We start from the raw sequence: 10,957 nt of genomic DNA on the forward strand, positions 1-10,957 counted from the left end.
AAAAAAAAAAAAAAAAATCCCCCTACTTGATTAGAGATGAAAAGCACCGCCTCTCCGCTGGTGCACTTTCGTCAGCGCTCCCTCACTTTCGGCGACGAGAAGTCCCTCCTGCATTTATCGCAGCAGTGTTTTGCCGACTGCGTGTGGATTCTCCTCACGGAGGACGACAGCTGCACCCCCGGCGTTGTGCTGCGGTCGGACCCGCACGAGTCCGGCCCCGTCAGCGGCGGGAACAGTCGGTGGGCCGGCGAGGCGTCGATGCCGGCGACGCCCTGCGAGTGTCTGTTGGGGCTGCGCGACCACCCGCTCACGAATGTGCTCGCCAGTGCCGTTGCGGGGGCCATTCAGCAGCAGGGGGAGCGGCGGCCTGTTCTCATGTGCATTAGTGTCGGCAAGACGGCGAGGCGACTGCAGACAGCCGCCGATCGCATGGCGTTTGTGCGGGCCGTAAAGGATGAGGTCTTGATGCTCGCGACTGGAGCGGCATGAGAAGAGATGAGGAAGAGAGAGAAGTGAAAGAAGTGAAAGGAAAATGATTATGATGAAAGGTCTAATTTGTTTTTCATGTATGTGAGAAATAGAGAGAAAGAAGAACTGGGAGGATATTGTCTAGTTTCCTTTTTTTCCTTTTTTTCCTTTTTTTTTCCTTGTTTTCTCATTTCTTTTCACACCACAAGCATTACAATCACGAATTAAACGAAAAAAAAAGGGGTACGAAAAAAAAAAAGAATAAAAAAAGAATAAAAGGAAAAAAAAAACGCACTTATATATATTATTATAATAATTATTATTACCTTAATACAAAGAAATGAGTGCATATAAGGAACTTGAGAAACTCTTTACGAAGGTGTATCACTTTCGACACATGACCTCCCTTGGATTTTGGGATACACAAGTGATGATGCCTCCAAAAGGTGCAGCTGCACGTGGAGCTGCAGTTGCGGAACTTGAATCACACATTCACACTTTACTAACAGATCCTAAAGTGGCAGTTCTATTAAAAGAAGCACTCAAGGAAGATGCGAAACAACAATTAAAGCCTCTCCAATCGGCAAATCTACGTGAGATGAAGATGGAGTGGGAACGGGAAACCCTCATTCCAGATGAACTGGTGCAGCGTAAGGCCATATTAACAAATAAGGCTCAGTCTATATGGAGACAAAGTCGTGAGGCAAATGATTACAATATGTGGATGCCGACATTTGCAGAAATTGTACAACTTGCAAAAGATATTGGTGCGGCACTTGCTCACAAGAGTGGTAAACATCCATATGAGGCTCTTTTAAATCTCTATGAACCTGGTATGTCATTGGATCGTCTGGATGCGATATTTAATGATGTTAAATCATGGTTACCAGATCTTATTGCGGAAGTGCAGGCAAAACGCGAAAATAACCCGGTAAAGACAATAGAACCGCAAGGACCATTTCCCATTCCCGCCCAACGTGAACTCAGTCGTTACTGTATGGAATTGTGGGAATTTGATTTTGAGGCCGGTCGACAGGATGTGAGTACACATCCTTTCTGTGGAAATGTAAGAGGTGATGTACGGGTTACCACCAAGTATGATGAGGCGCAGTTTGAACCGGGACTCATGGCACTTATTCACGAAACCGGACATGCAAAGTATGAACAGAACTGCGGACCACTATCCATGGCCACTCAACCAGTCGCAAAATACCGTTCACTCGGTATACATGAAGGACAATCCCTTTTTGCAGAACGCATGATTGGACGCTCCGCTGCATTTATGGAACACTTGATGCCAAAGATGAAGGAGTTATTTGGGGATCAGCCGGCCTTTACAGTGGAAAATATGCGGCGATATACACAAAGGGTAAAACCGGGATTAATTCGTATCTTTGCAGATGAATTGTGCTATACAATGCATGTTATCATTCGATATGAAATTGAACGTGGATTAATAGAAGGAACCATGACAGTGGAGGATGTTCCTGCTGTATGGAATGAAAAGATGCAGGCATACTTGGGTCTGGAGACACTTGGTAATGACAAGGATGGATGTTTACAAGATATTCATTGGTCTATTGGGTATTATGGGTATTTCCCTACATATGCATTGGGGGCTATGGTGGCCGCACAGTTGATGCATACAGTGCGTAAGGAACTTGGTAGTGATTATGTGAATGAGTGTATTAGTAGTGGTAATCTTCAACCTTTGCTGGTAAAGCAGTATGAGAAGATTTGGCAGCATGGAAGTACATACAAAACAGAAGAATTACTCACAAGGGCAACAGGAGAACCACTTAATCCAATTTACTACCGCAGACACCTTGAACGTCGTTATCGTGATAATGTTGTATGGTAATTCCCTATCTTACTTTGCTTTTTTTTATTTCTTTTTTGTTTTTTTTTTTTTTGTTTTTTTTTATGCAGTGTTTACACTTCTCTGTCATTAAAAAATATATCTTTTTCTGTATGTTGGTATTTACCATGAAAAGCATACTGTCTTAAGGGGAACGGTTTTGTTGTTGTTTTTTTTTTTTTCTGAGTTTCTTTTTTTACTGAAGAAACACGTGTTTTACGAATGTTCATCCATCTGTTGTATTTTTTTTTTTTTTCCTCTTTTAATCATTTTTCTACTTTTTGTTATGAAGAAATTCTCTCTATATCTTTTGCTGAAATTTTTTTTTTTTTTTGTTGTTGTTATGATGTTACGTCTACGAATAAATGTAGGCCTACTCTATCTCTGTTACTGTCTTTCTTTTTGATACTCATGTATTATTTATTATTCTTTTTTCCCCTTTTCTTTTTTGCTGTTTATATATATATATATATATATATATATATATGTATGTGTATAATTTACGTTACTTATATGCTCTTGTATAGTAAGTGATTAGTACCGTGCGGATTGTCTAGACAAACAGAGAGAGAGAGAGAGATAAGTTATTGTATAGGCATACGTATATTCAAATATATATATATTTATAGTACGATCCGTGAAGGTAGAGAGGGGCGTATCTGTTCATTCTAGTCTCCCCTCCACTGTACGGAAAACCATAAGCGTAAAATAGCTGACTCTTTACACACAAACAAACACAAACTAATATATATATATATATATATATATATATATATATAAAGGGAAAGAAACATGAGTACATTACGGGCGTTAGTGTTTGCAGCTGCCCTTCTTGTACTGTCGGTACTCTTTGCCATTCTTGCCTGTACTGTTGTAGTGGACCGCAATGCCCGGCCGCTGCTGCCGCTGATGTTTTCACTTCTCACACCACTCCCATTGGTGTTGTGCGGCCGCTCACACGGGAGTTTTGTTGAGGAGAGTCTTCTGGACGTTGTTGGGCTTTTCCTCGGCGGGGCTCTCGCGGTGGCGGGACCGGCTCTCAGCTGTGTATTGTACCACACCGGCAGTATTGTGTTTGGGGCGTTTATTTTGTCCATCGCCTCCGAGGCGTTTCTCGCAGCGACGGCATGTGTACTTGTGTTTGCCTCGCCCTCTGAATCCAGCGATGAATATGATCTTTAAGGGCAATAATATGTACACAGAGAATCAGAAATAGTGAGAGAGAGAAGAGAAGAGAAGAGAAGAGAGAGAGAGTTGTTTTTGTATGTGTGTGGGGGTCATTGATAGTGATAGTGATAGTGATAGTAGTAGTGGTGGTGTGCCGTTGGGTTGAGAGAGAGAAAGAAAGAGAGTGTGTGTGTGTGTGTGTTTGTGTGTACAGTTAAGAGAAGGCAAACAAGTAGTGGGAGGAAAGAGAGTGAGAGAGTGTGTGTTAAATAAAAAGTTAAGAAGAAGAAGAGAAAGAAATGGAAATATTGTGTATATGAGATACTTTATTGGTGGTACTGCTGTTTTTTGGAAGATGTGGAAATGAAATGAAATGAAATGAGATCTAAGCAGAAACCTAATAAACACGGGAAAAGGAAATAAGAAAGCTATTAGATAGAGAATACATACCTCCAGATGGTCACCAATTGAATGCCTTTTTTTTTTTTTAAATGTTTTTCTTATTATGATGGTTATTCTTCTTCTAAAGCTCTCTCTCTTTCTATCTCTCTTTCCTTGATCTTGCCGTGAGTTGTTATGACATCTCTCTTTTCATTTCTTTCTGTACGTCTTCTTTCTTTTTTTTTTCTTTCTTTCTTACTTTGTTTGTTTGTTTTTATTTGTGTATTTCTCTCTTGTTGATTCCTCCTTCTCTTTTTTTTTTTTCTTCGTACAATTGTGTTTGTTGCTGCGGTGTGAATTGACATGTTTGACTCACTGAGTTCCTTTCATTTCTCCCACTTTCTTCCCTCATTTGTGTTTCTCTCTTTTCTCCATCTAAATATATATATATATATTTAGATGGAGTTAAGTTGGAATAAATGCATGTGTTTGAATATCTATCTAATATGCTCTTTTTTTCCTTTCTTTCTTTCTGTGCATGGTGGCTCCCTCTGAAATAGTGGGGTGGGGATTATTATTATTATTATTATTACTATTATTATTATTATTATTATTATTTAGGGCTTATGGCACACCATCACGTAAGTGATATGACCCTCCAGGAGCTGGATCACTTCATCAAGGAAAATAAAGAGTCTATGCAGTTATCACCAGCCGATGTGATCGCATTGTATTTACGCCGACAACGTCGTGCGTACCTCGCCGGAAGAGAGAGACCTCCGTTGAAGTCTGCAGATAATAATAATAATAATAATAATAATAATAATAATAATAATAATAATAATAATAATAATAATAATAATAATAGTATTTTGGATAAATCTCGTAGATCCATCCGTCTACTTTTATTAGGTGAGGAGACAGAATCAAAGTTAGAGTTGGCTACACTTCTCTGTGGTGGTAAACACTCAAAAGATGATGCTGTATCCCGATTAGAACTGGGATCTGCAGATGATAAAACTCCAATCAATGAGGCTAACATACTCTCTCTGAAGAGTAATAATAGTAATAATAAACAAGATAATGAGAAGAAGTCTAATGACGATCTCTTTTTTTTTCCATCCTTAGACGTACTTGTACCTGGTGTAGCTGATGTAACGGCCTCTCTTCGTGGGGAATTATGTATTGCGAGTGATGTGATGATTCTCTGTTTTAACATTACAGACCGCCGTACATTTGAATCTCTTCGTAATCGCTGGTGGAAAGAAGAAGCCGTTCGGGCCTTTGATGTTCTTAAACAAGATCTTGCCGATACCCAACCAAGAGGTATTCTTTGGCCTATTACGCCTATTATAGTGATTGGACTCATGGCGGAAGTACGACAGACGGCAACACCTTCACAAGTATTAGTATCGCATAAAGAGGCTGTACAACTTGCACAGGAGATGGGAGCTAGTAAATATATGGAGATCTTCTCAGGGAATTTAAATCATACCCGTACATTAGCTACACAGTGTATGCAATTAATACACACACTAGATCATTCACTACCTATTAATGCGGCTCTTTTTCTAATGACGGCTAAATATCACATGTTGAGATCTTATTTACGTGTTCCTAAACCAGTGGCTGAACTTAACGTAACAGAGATGCAGTTAAATATACATGTAACACCCGGTGTTCGTTATTTAATGACTACAGATGGAACAGATCCACGTTGCCGCAGAATATCATCATCATCTTCATCTTCTTCTTCTCATATTGTAATTCCTAATAATGGTATTATTGATCTTCGCCAGTTACGTAAACGTCCAGGTACACTTATTCGTATTTGTGGTATGGCCCGTTGTGCCTATGCGAGTACATTACTGGAAGTGGAAGTCCCCGCGACTGTTGAACCTCCAGAGGGTTATTTTGATATTGTTAAGCGGCAGTTTGTGGTTGTGCCAAATGATATTCCTTTCACATTACGTGATATTCATTACACATTAGATGGTAGTGAACCAACACTAGAGTCTCCTCTTTATATACAACCGATTGAATTAGATCATGTAGGAGGACCATCTACATTTACATCATTAGAAGTTAATGATTCTTCTTCTTCTTATTCTTGTGGTAATGGTCGTGCTTGGCATCCATGGCGTAGTAGTATACCACCACCACGTGTTATTCGTATAGCCGCCTTTGCAGAAGATGAGTTTGCGTCTCCCATCATCACATATGAAGTACCAATCGTACTCAATACTCCTAAAGTGGTGTATTCTCCACATGATAGTACTATTCGTTTAGAGTGTACATATCCATTGGTGGAATATCACTATACACTCGACGGTACAACACCAACGTATATGTCTCCACTCTACACTGGACCGTTATGTATTGCCAAAGCAAACACTCGACAAGTCCGTGTGGTGGCCTTTCCAAAACTGCGGTTCCCTAGCAGAGAAGAAGTATTTTTTATCCCAACAACAACAACAACAATAATGACAACAACAACAACAACAGTGTTGGGTACTGCTGATACTGCTGGAGTATCTACAACACGGCATGAAGATCCATTAGGACGTTCATTTCACACCACACGATCCGCAATGATGCGGAGTCAACATACAGCACAGAAACTGCGTAGTCTCAGCTCCAGTGCACGCGGCAGAAAGACGACTCCCACTGCCATTCACCACTATAATTACAGTAGCCATAATAGTAGTGTCAATACCAGTATTAATGATAAGGAGAATGATCATCCTACTATAAATTCAAAATCGCCTAATTTATCAAAATATACAATAAGTCCACGACTACATACAGAGGCTCGTGCTGCCCGTTCTCGTTATCATCATGTTAGTAGTAGCAACGACTCAAGAGAAAATACAGAGAATGTGAAAAAGATTCCACATCGTCCACGAAGCCATAGTGGTGGTATTCGATCTATTACTACTACGCCAAGAGTAAAAAGAGAGATATCGTCACGTCGGTCAGGTGGAACTTCTGTAGAGGAAACGGATAATAATGGGGATGAGGATTTGTTTGGAGAGGACTCCTTACTATGTGTAATGTCTTCTGTAGAAAAAAAAAAGAAGAATGATCACAATAAGAACAACAAGGGTAACACCAGTAAGAAATTAAATGGAAAAGATGACAATAATACTGTAGAAATCACCAAGAGAACGATAAAAGGAAAAGATTCCAAAAGTAAACCTACCGATACCACAACATCATGTACGGCAGATGATAATAGTGTAATTTTTGATTTTCCCAAACCTATTAGTTTATCGTACATCACAGTGACTACACCGGGTGGTGGGGCTGGCCCCGTCTCTTATGAAGTGGAGGTCAAACACGCCCACGGCACTGACTTTATGACGGTGGGAAGTGGAGAACTGCGGGATATCGCGGGAGTGCAGACAATGAGTGTACTTGTGAGTGCTCGTCTATTCCCTGTAGACCGTGTGCGGTGTGTGTTTGCCGGTGCTGCTGGTGCTGCTGATGATAATGATATTCCAGGTTTTCGCGTGAAGGATTTAAAGGTACATGGTAAACCATTTACTGGATGATGATGTTATATATATATATATATTTTCACTTATTTTTTTTTATTTTTTTAGAAAATTCACGTGTATTATTATTATTTATTCTTATTTTTATTTTTTTCTATTGAATTGTATTTCAAGTTTATTATTATTATTATTATTATTATTATTATTATTATTATTATTATTATTATTATTATTATTATTGGTAATCAGTTAGAGTAATGTGTCAAGTCTATCGGGGGAGGATGGGATAAAATTGACTCACAACCAGAGTGTACAGTCACTAGAGAAGTGATATTCCATACCATTTTATTTATTGGCTTTTATTTCAGCAATAATGATAAGGACTCCATTCACCAGGTGATTTCTTTTATTATTATTATTTTCTTCTACTCCATTATTCTATGAAAAAGGGTCTCTGTGACTGTTGTGTTTATTGGTAAAAGCCACAGGACCAGAATTCCATGAATGAATACACATTAGCTCCAAACACCTCATGTTACCAAGACGTACTTGAGCGTCTCTCACACCGCCTCGCCCGTCTACTATCAGAAGTTGACATCTACCAACAACAACAACAACAACAACAACAACAACAAGAAGAGAGTGAGGCTGAGAAAGCAAAGAAGAAATGTGTGAATACAAATAGTGTACCAATGACGACATCATCTACGGTATCAACTCTCTCATGGCCCTCATTGCAAGTTCATCATCGTGTGAGTCGTCTGCAGGAATCTTTGGGTGAATGCAAAGAGTTATGGGAGACGATGCAACGTCTGGATGCGGCAATGCGGCAGTTAAAAACAGAGTCTCTTATTGATTTGCGTAATATATCAGGACCATGTACAGAAGGTCCTCTTCTCGATGTGGAGGAGGAGGAGGAGGATAAGGATAAGGATTCTGGTAATATGAATAGCGAAGAAGGGAGAAGAAAGAATTATCGTTATTATTATCATATGAAAGAAGGGATAGATATGTTGGGGAGAAATTGTTTATACAACAGCGGCAAATCGGATAAGGAGGAAACGACTCGTTTGTTGGTAAAACTTCAACGGCAAAAAATCCTTCACGGCGATGAAGTTCGTCAACTTTCTCAACGTGCTGTACAGATTCACGACACGTTGAATTCACATTTCAATAAAACTCCTAATTTGTGTGAAGAAGTCTTTAATGCAATTTCTGATAGTCAAAATAACGAAAATGAACATGATATGGCTAAACTACATGCCTTATGTAGACGCAATGAGGAGCGTGCCCGTAGTTTGCAGGAGCGATTAACACGAATATTGGAAAAGTATCACCGCGTTGTGGCACATACAAATATGGAGCTTTGCCGTTTAGATCTGGAACTCCAGGCAATAGAACGGCAATCACCACAGACAGAAGAAGAAAATATGCTTCAACTATTGCATTATCGTGGTGATAAATGTTGAGAGGCATATATTACACGGAATGAATTTAGCAGCCGTAAGAAATGACCACCACCATTAGACAGAGAGGAATAACAATGATGAGTGGAAGGTGGGTGGGTGGCAATTCTTCTGAGTGTATTGTTTCTTAACTGTCTCACTGTGTGTGATATTTTTTTTTTTATTATTTTTATTATTATTTTTATTAAGAGTGTTCTTATTTTTTTTTTTTAACAACATCTTTGTTTCTTCTCTTTTTTTTCTTCTTTTTTCGAGAAGGGTGAGTGGTTTATTTTCGCAGCATGCGACGGGCGTGTGTAGGCGTCCGTGTTACTCTAGCTGCGTGTGTCTCCCGCGCTCACTCCCATCTGCAGAATGGCGGTAGGAGCAGCAGCGGTGGTATTAGTATGAATAGCAGCAGCAGTAGTGGTGGTGGTACTAGAAGAAGAAGTAATGATCTCGTTTCTATTATAACATGTAGTGGGTCATCTTTCTTTTCTTCTTCTCTACTGATGACGCGTCGTGGTGTGGGTGTAGATCTTCTTTCACCACTTGCAAAACTTGGACAAAGTCGTGATTTAGCAGCGGATATAAAAGCTGGTCGACAGCGTAATAATAAGGAAATTATTGCTTCCTTTCAGACGATACAAACCTTTGATGAGATTCACTATCGTAAAACTGATCGCCCTTGGGAATTGGTACCTAAATATGCCAAAAAACGTGTCAGTGATCTTTGTGGTCTTTTAACCAGTGAAGATCGTATGGAGATTGAACAGGCGATTGACAGAATGCAATCTCTGTGTGATGTGGACATGTATGTTGTACTTGTCCCTACAGTTGGTTACACCACACCTGCCGCCTTTGCCAATTCTATTATGTTTAACTGGAGCATTGGCGAACCACGTGGTAATGGTCTTCTTCTTTTGATTGCCCAACATGAGGCCACTGTGCGGCTGTTGGCGAGTGAAGGCATGTCAGAGTTCTTCGGCCCGCACTTTGTGGAGCCCGCCGTGCGGGAAATTTTCCAGCCGCTTGTGCGGGACGGCCGGGCGAGTTATGCGACGGTGCAACTTGTCTACGCGGTGGCCCGACAAGCGCAAGAGATGCGGCCTTTTTGGCAAAGTAAAGGTCTTCGTCTTTCATGGCCTTCTTCTTATACTTCTTCTTCTTCCTCTTCCTTTTCTTCGTTGGTGTTGAGTCCGGTGTTTCTCCCACGGATTCTTGCACCGGAGACCCGCCATCGTGTTCGTCAGGCCCGTCGTGTGGTGTTGTACGGCTTCAGTGCCCTGCCGTTTCTCGTCGCGGGTGTTCTCTTCTTCGCGGCGGCGACTGCCGTTCTCGTCAGTCAACTCCTCGACACAGTTTGTCCAAAGTGTCATGCGGGAATGCACCGCGTGCGGGATGATGCCACACTGCGGGCCGTAATGCCGAAAGGACAATATCTAGAGTTGGTGAATGGCTGCGCACACTATAGAGTGTGGAAATGCCCACACTGTGAGGATAGCACACGCATCGTACTCACCTCCAGAGATCTACACCAGAGTACACGCTGTCTGCAGTGTATGGATTGTCACTACTACACCTGTTCACTCTCAAAGGAGGTGTTAAAGCTGCCAACAAAGGATGAGGATGGGTTGAAACAACTCACGTATACATGTGAAAATTGTCGTGTGGGACGGGAAGTCCTCCTTCCACTACTCCGCCCAATAGATCTGAAACCGGAAGAGAAGTGGTACGACTTCCTCGTAGAACGGTCACAAACACACAAGAATACAGATCTCAAATTGTAGTAACGGTGAAGGGAAAGAAAAAAAAAAAAAAAAACGCAAGCAGAAAGAGGAGAATAGATAGAATGAGAGGGAGAGGGAGAAGGCTTGCGAAGGATTTGTACGTGTGTGTAAGTGTGTGTGTGTGTGTGTGGAGGGTGAAGATGAGAAGGAAAGAAAGAAAGAAAGGTGATAAAGAGAGAGATAAAGAGAAAGAGTGGTGAGTAGACATCATGAAGGATTTTGCAGACTGGCTGGAATTGTTGATGGAATTCTTTGTTGTAATGTTGCGTTGCAAGTGAGAGAAGAGTGTGAACACAATGAAACATGCTCACAGATACACATACACATACACATGCTTACGCACAGAAAAAA

The 10,957-nt window shown here is 40.7% G+C and overlaps 6 protein-coding genes across 6 annotated transcripts; all 6 read left to right on the plus strand.

The window, feature by feature from the left end:
- Positions 1–36: 36 nt before the first annotated feature.
- Positions 37–489, plus strand: TM35_000111580 (uncharacterized protein; the record flags this gene model as incomplete). Its single annotated transcript, XM_029024867.1, has 1 exon — positions 37–489. The coding sequence occupies one exon, from the start codon at positions 37–39 to the stop codon at positions 487–489; it is 453 nt and encodes a 150-aa protein (XP_028883690.1).
- A 319-nt stretch (positions 490–808) lies between these two features.
- On the plus strand, positions 809–2,329 carry TM35_000111590 (metallocarboxypeptidase; the record flags this gene model as incomplete). The annotated part of the gene is made up of 1 exon (XM_029024868.1): positions 809–2,329. One exon carries the CDS (start codon positions 809–811, stop codon positions 2,327–2,329), a length of 1,521 nt encoding a protein of 506 aa, XP_028883691.1.
- Positions 2,330–3,118: 789 nt separating this feature from the next.
- Positions 3,119–3,508, plus strand: TM35_000111600 (uncharacterized protein; the record flags this gene model as incomplete). Its single annotated transcript, XM_029024869.1, has 1 exon — positions 3,119–3,508. The coding sequence occupies one exon, from the start codon at positions 3,119–3,121 to the stop codon at positions 3,506–3,508; it is 390 nt and encodes a 129-aa protein (XP_028883692.1).
- A 992-nt stretch (positions 3,509–4,500) lies between these two features.
- On the plus strand, positions 4,501–7,428 carry TM35_000111610 (ras-related GTP-binding protein; the record flags this gene model as incomplete). The annotated part of the gene is made up of 1 exon (XM_029024870.1): positions 4,501–7,428. One exon carries the CDS (start codon positions 4,501–4,503, stop codon positions 7,426–7,428), a length of 2,928 nt encoding a protein of 975 aa, XP_028883693.1.
- Positions 7,429–7,871: 443 nt separating this feature from the next.
- Positions 7,872–8,840, plus strand: TM35_000111620 (putative actin-like protein; the record flags this gene model as incomplete). The annotated part of the gene is made up of 1 exon (XM_029024871.1): positions 7,872–8,840. One exon carries the CDS (start codon positions 7,872–7,874, stop codon positions 8,838–8,840), a length of 969 nt encoding a protein of 322 aa, XP_028883694.1.
- A 278-nt stretch (positions 8,841–9,118) lies between these two features.
- On the plus strand, positions 9,119–10,606 carry TM35_000111630 (uncharacterized protein; the record flags this gene model as incomplete). Its single annotated transcript, XM_029024872.1, has 1 exon — positions 9,119–10,606. One exon carries the CDS (start codon positions 9,119–9,121, stop codon positions 10,604–10,606), a length of 1,488 nt encoding a protein of 495 aa, XP_028883695.1.
- Positions 10,607–10,957: the final 351 nt, after the last annotated feature.

Source organism: Trypanosoma theileri (assembly GCF_002087225.1).
Source record: "Trypanosoma theileri isolate Edinburgh chromosome Unknown TM35_Tth_11_V1, whole genome shotgun sequence".
NCBI classification, from domain to species: Eukaryota; Euglenozoa; class Kinetoplastea; order Trypanosomatida; family Trypanosomatidae; genus Trypanosoma; species Trypanosoma theileri.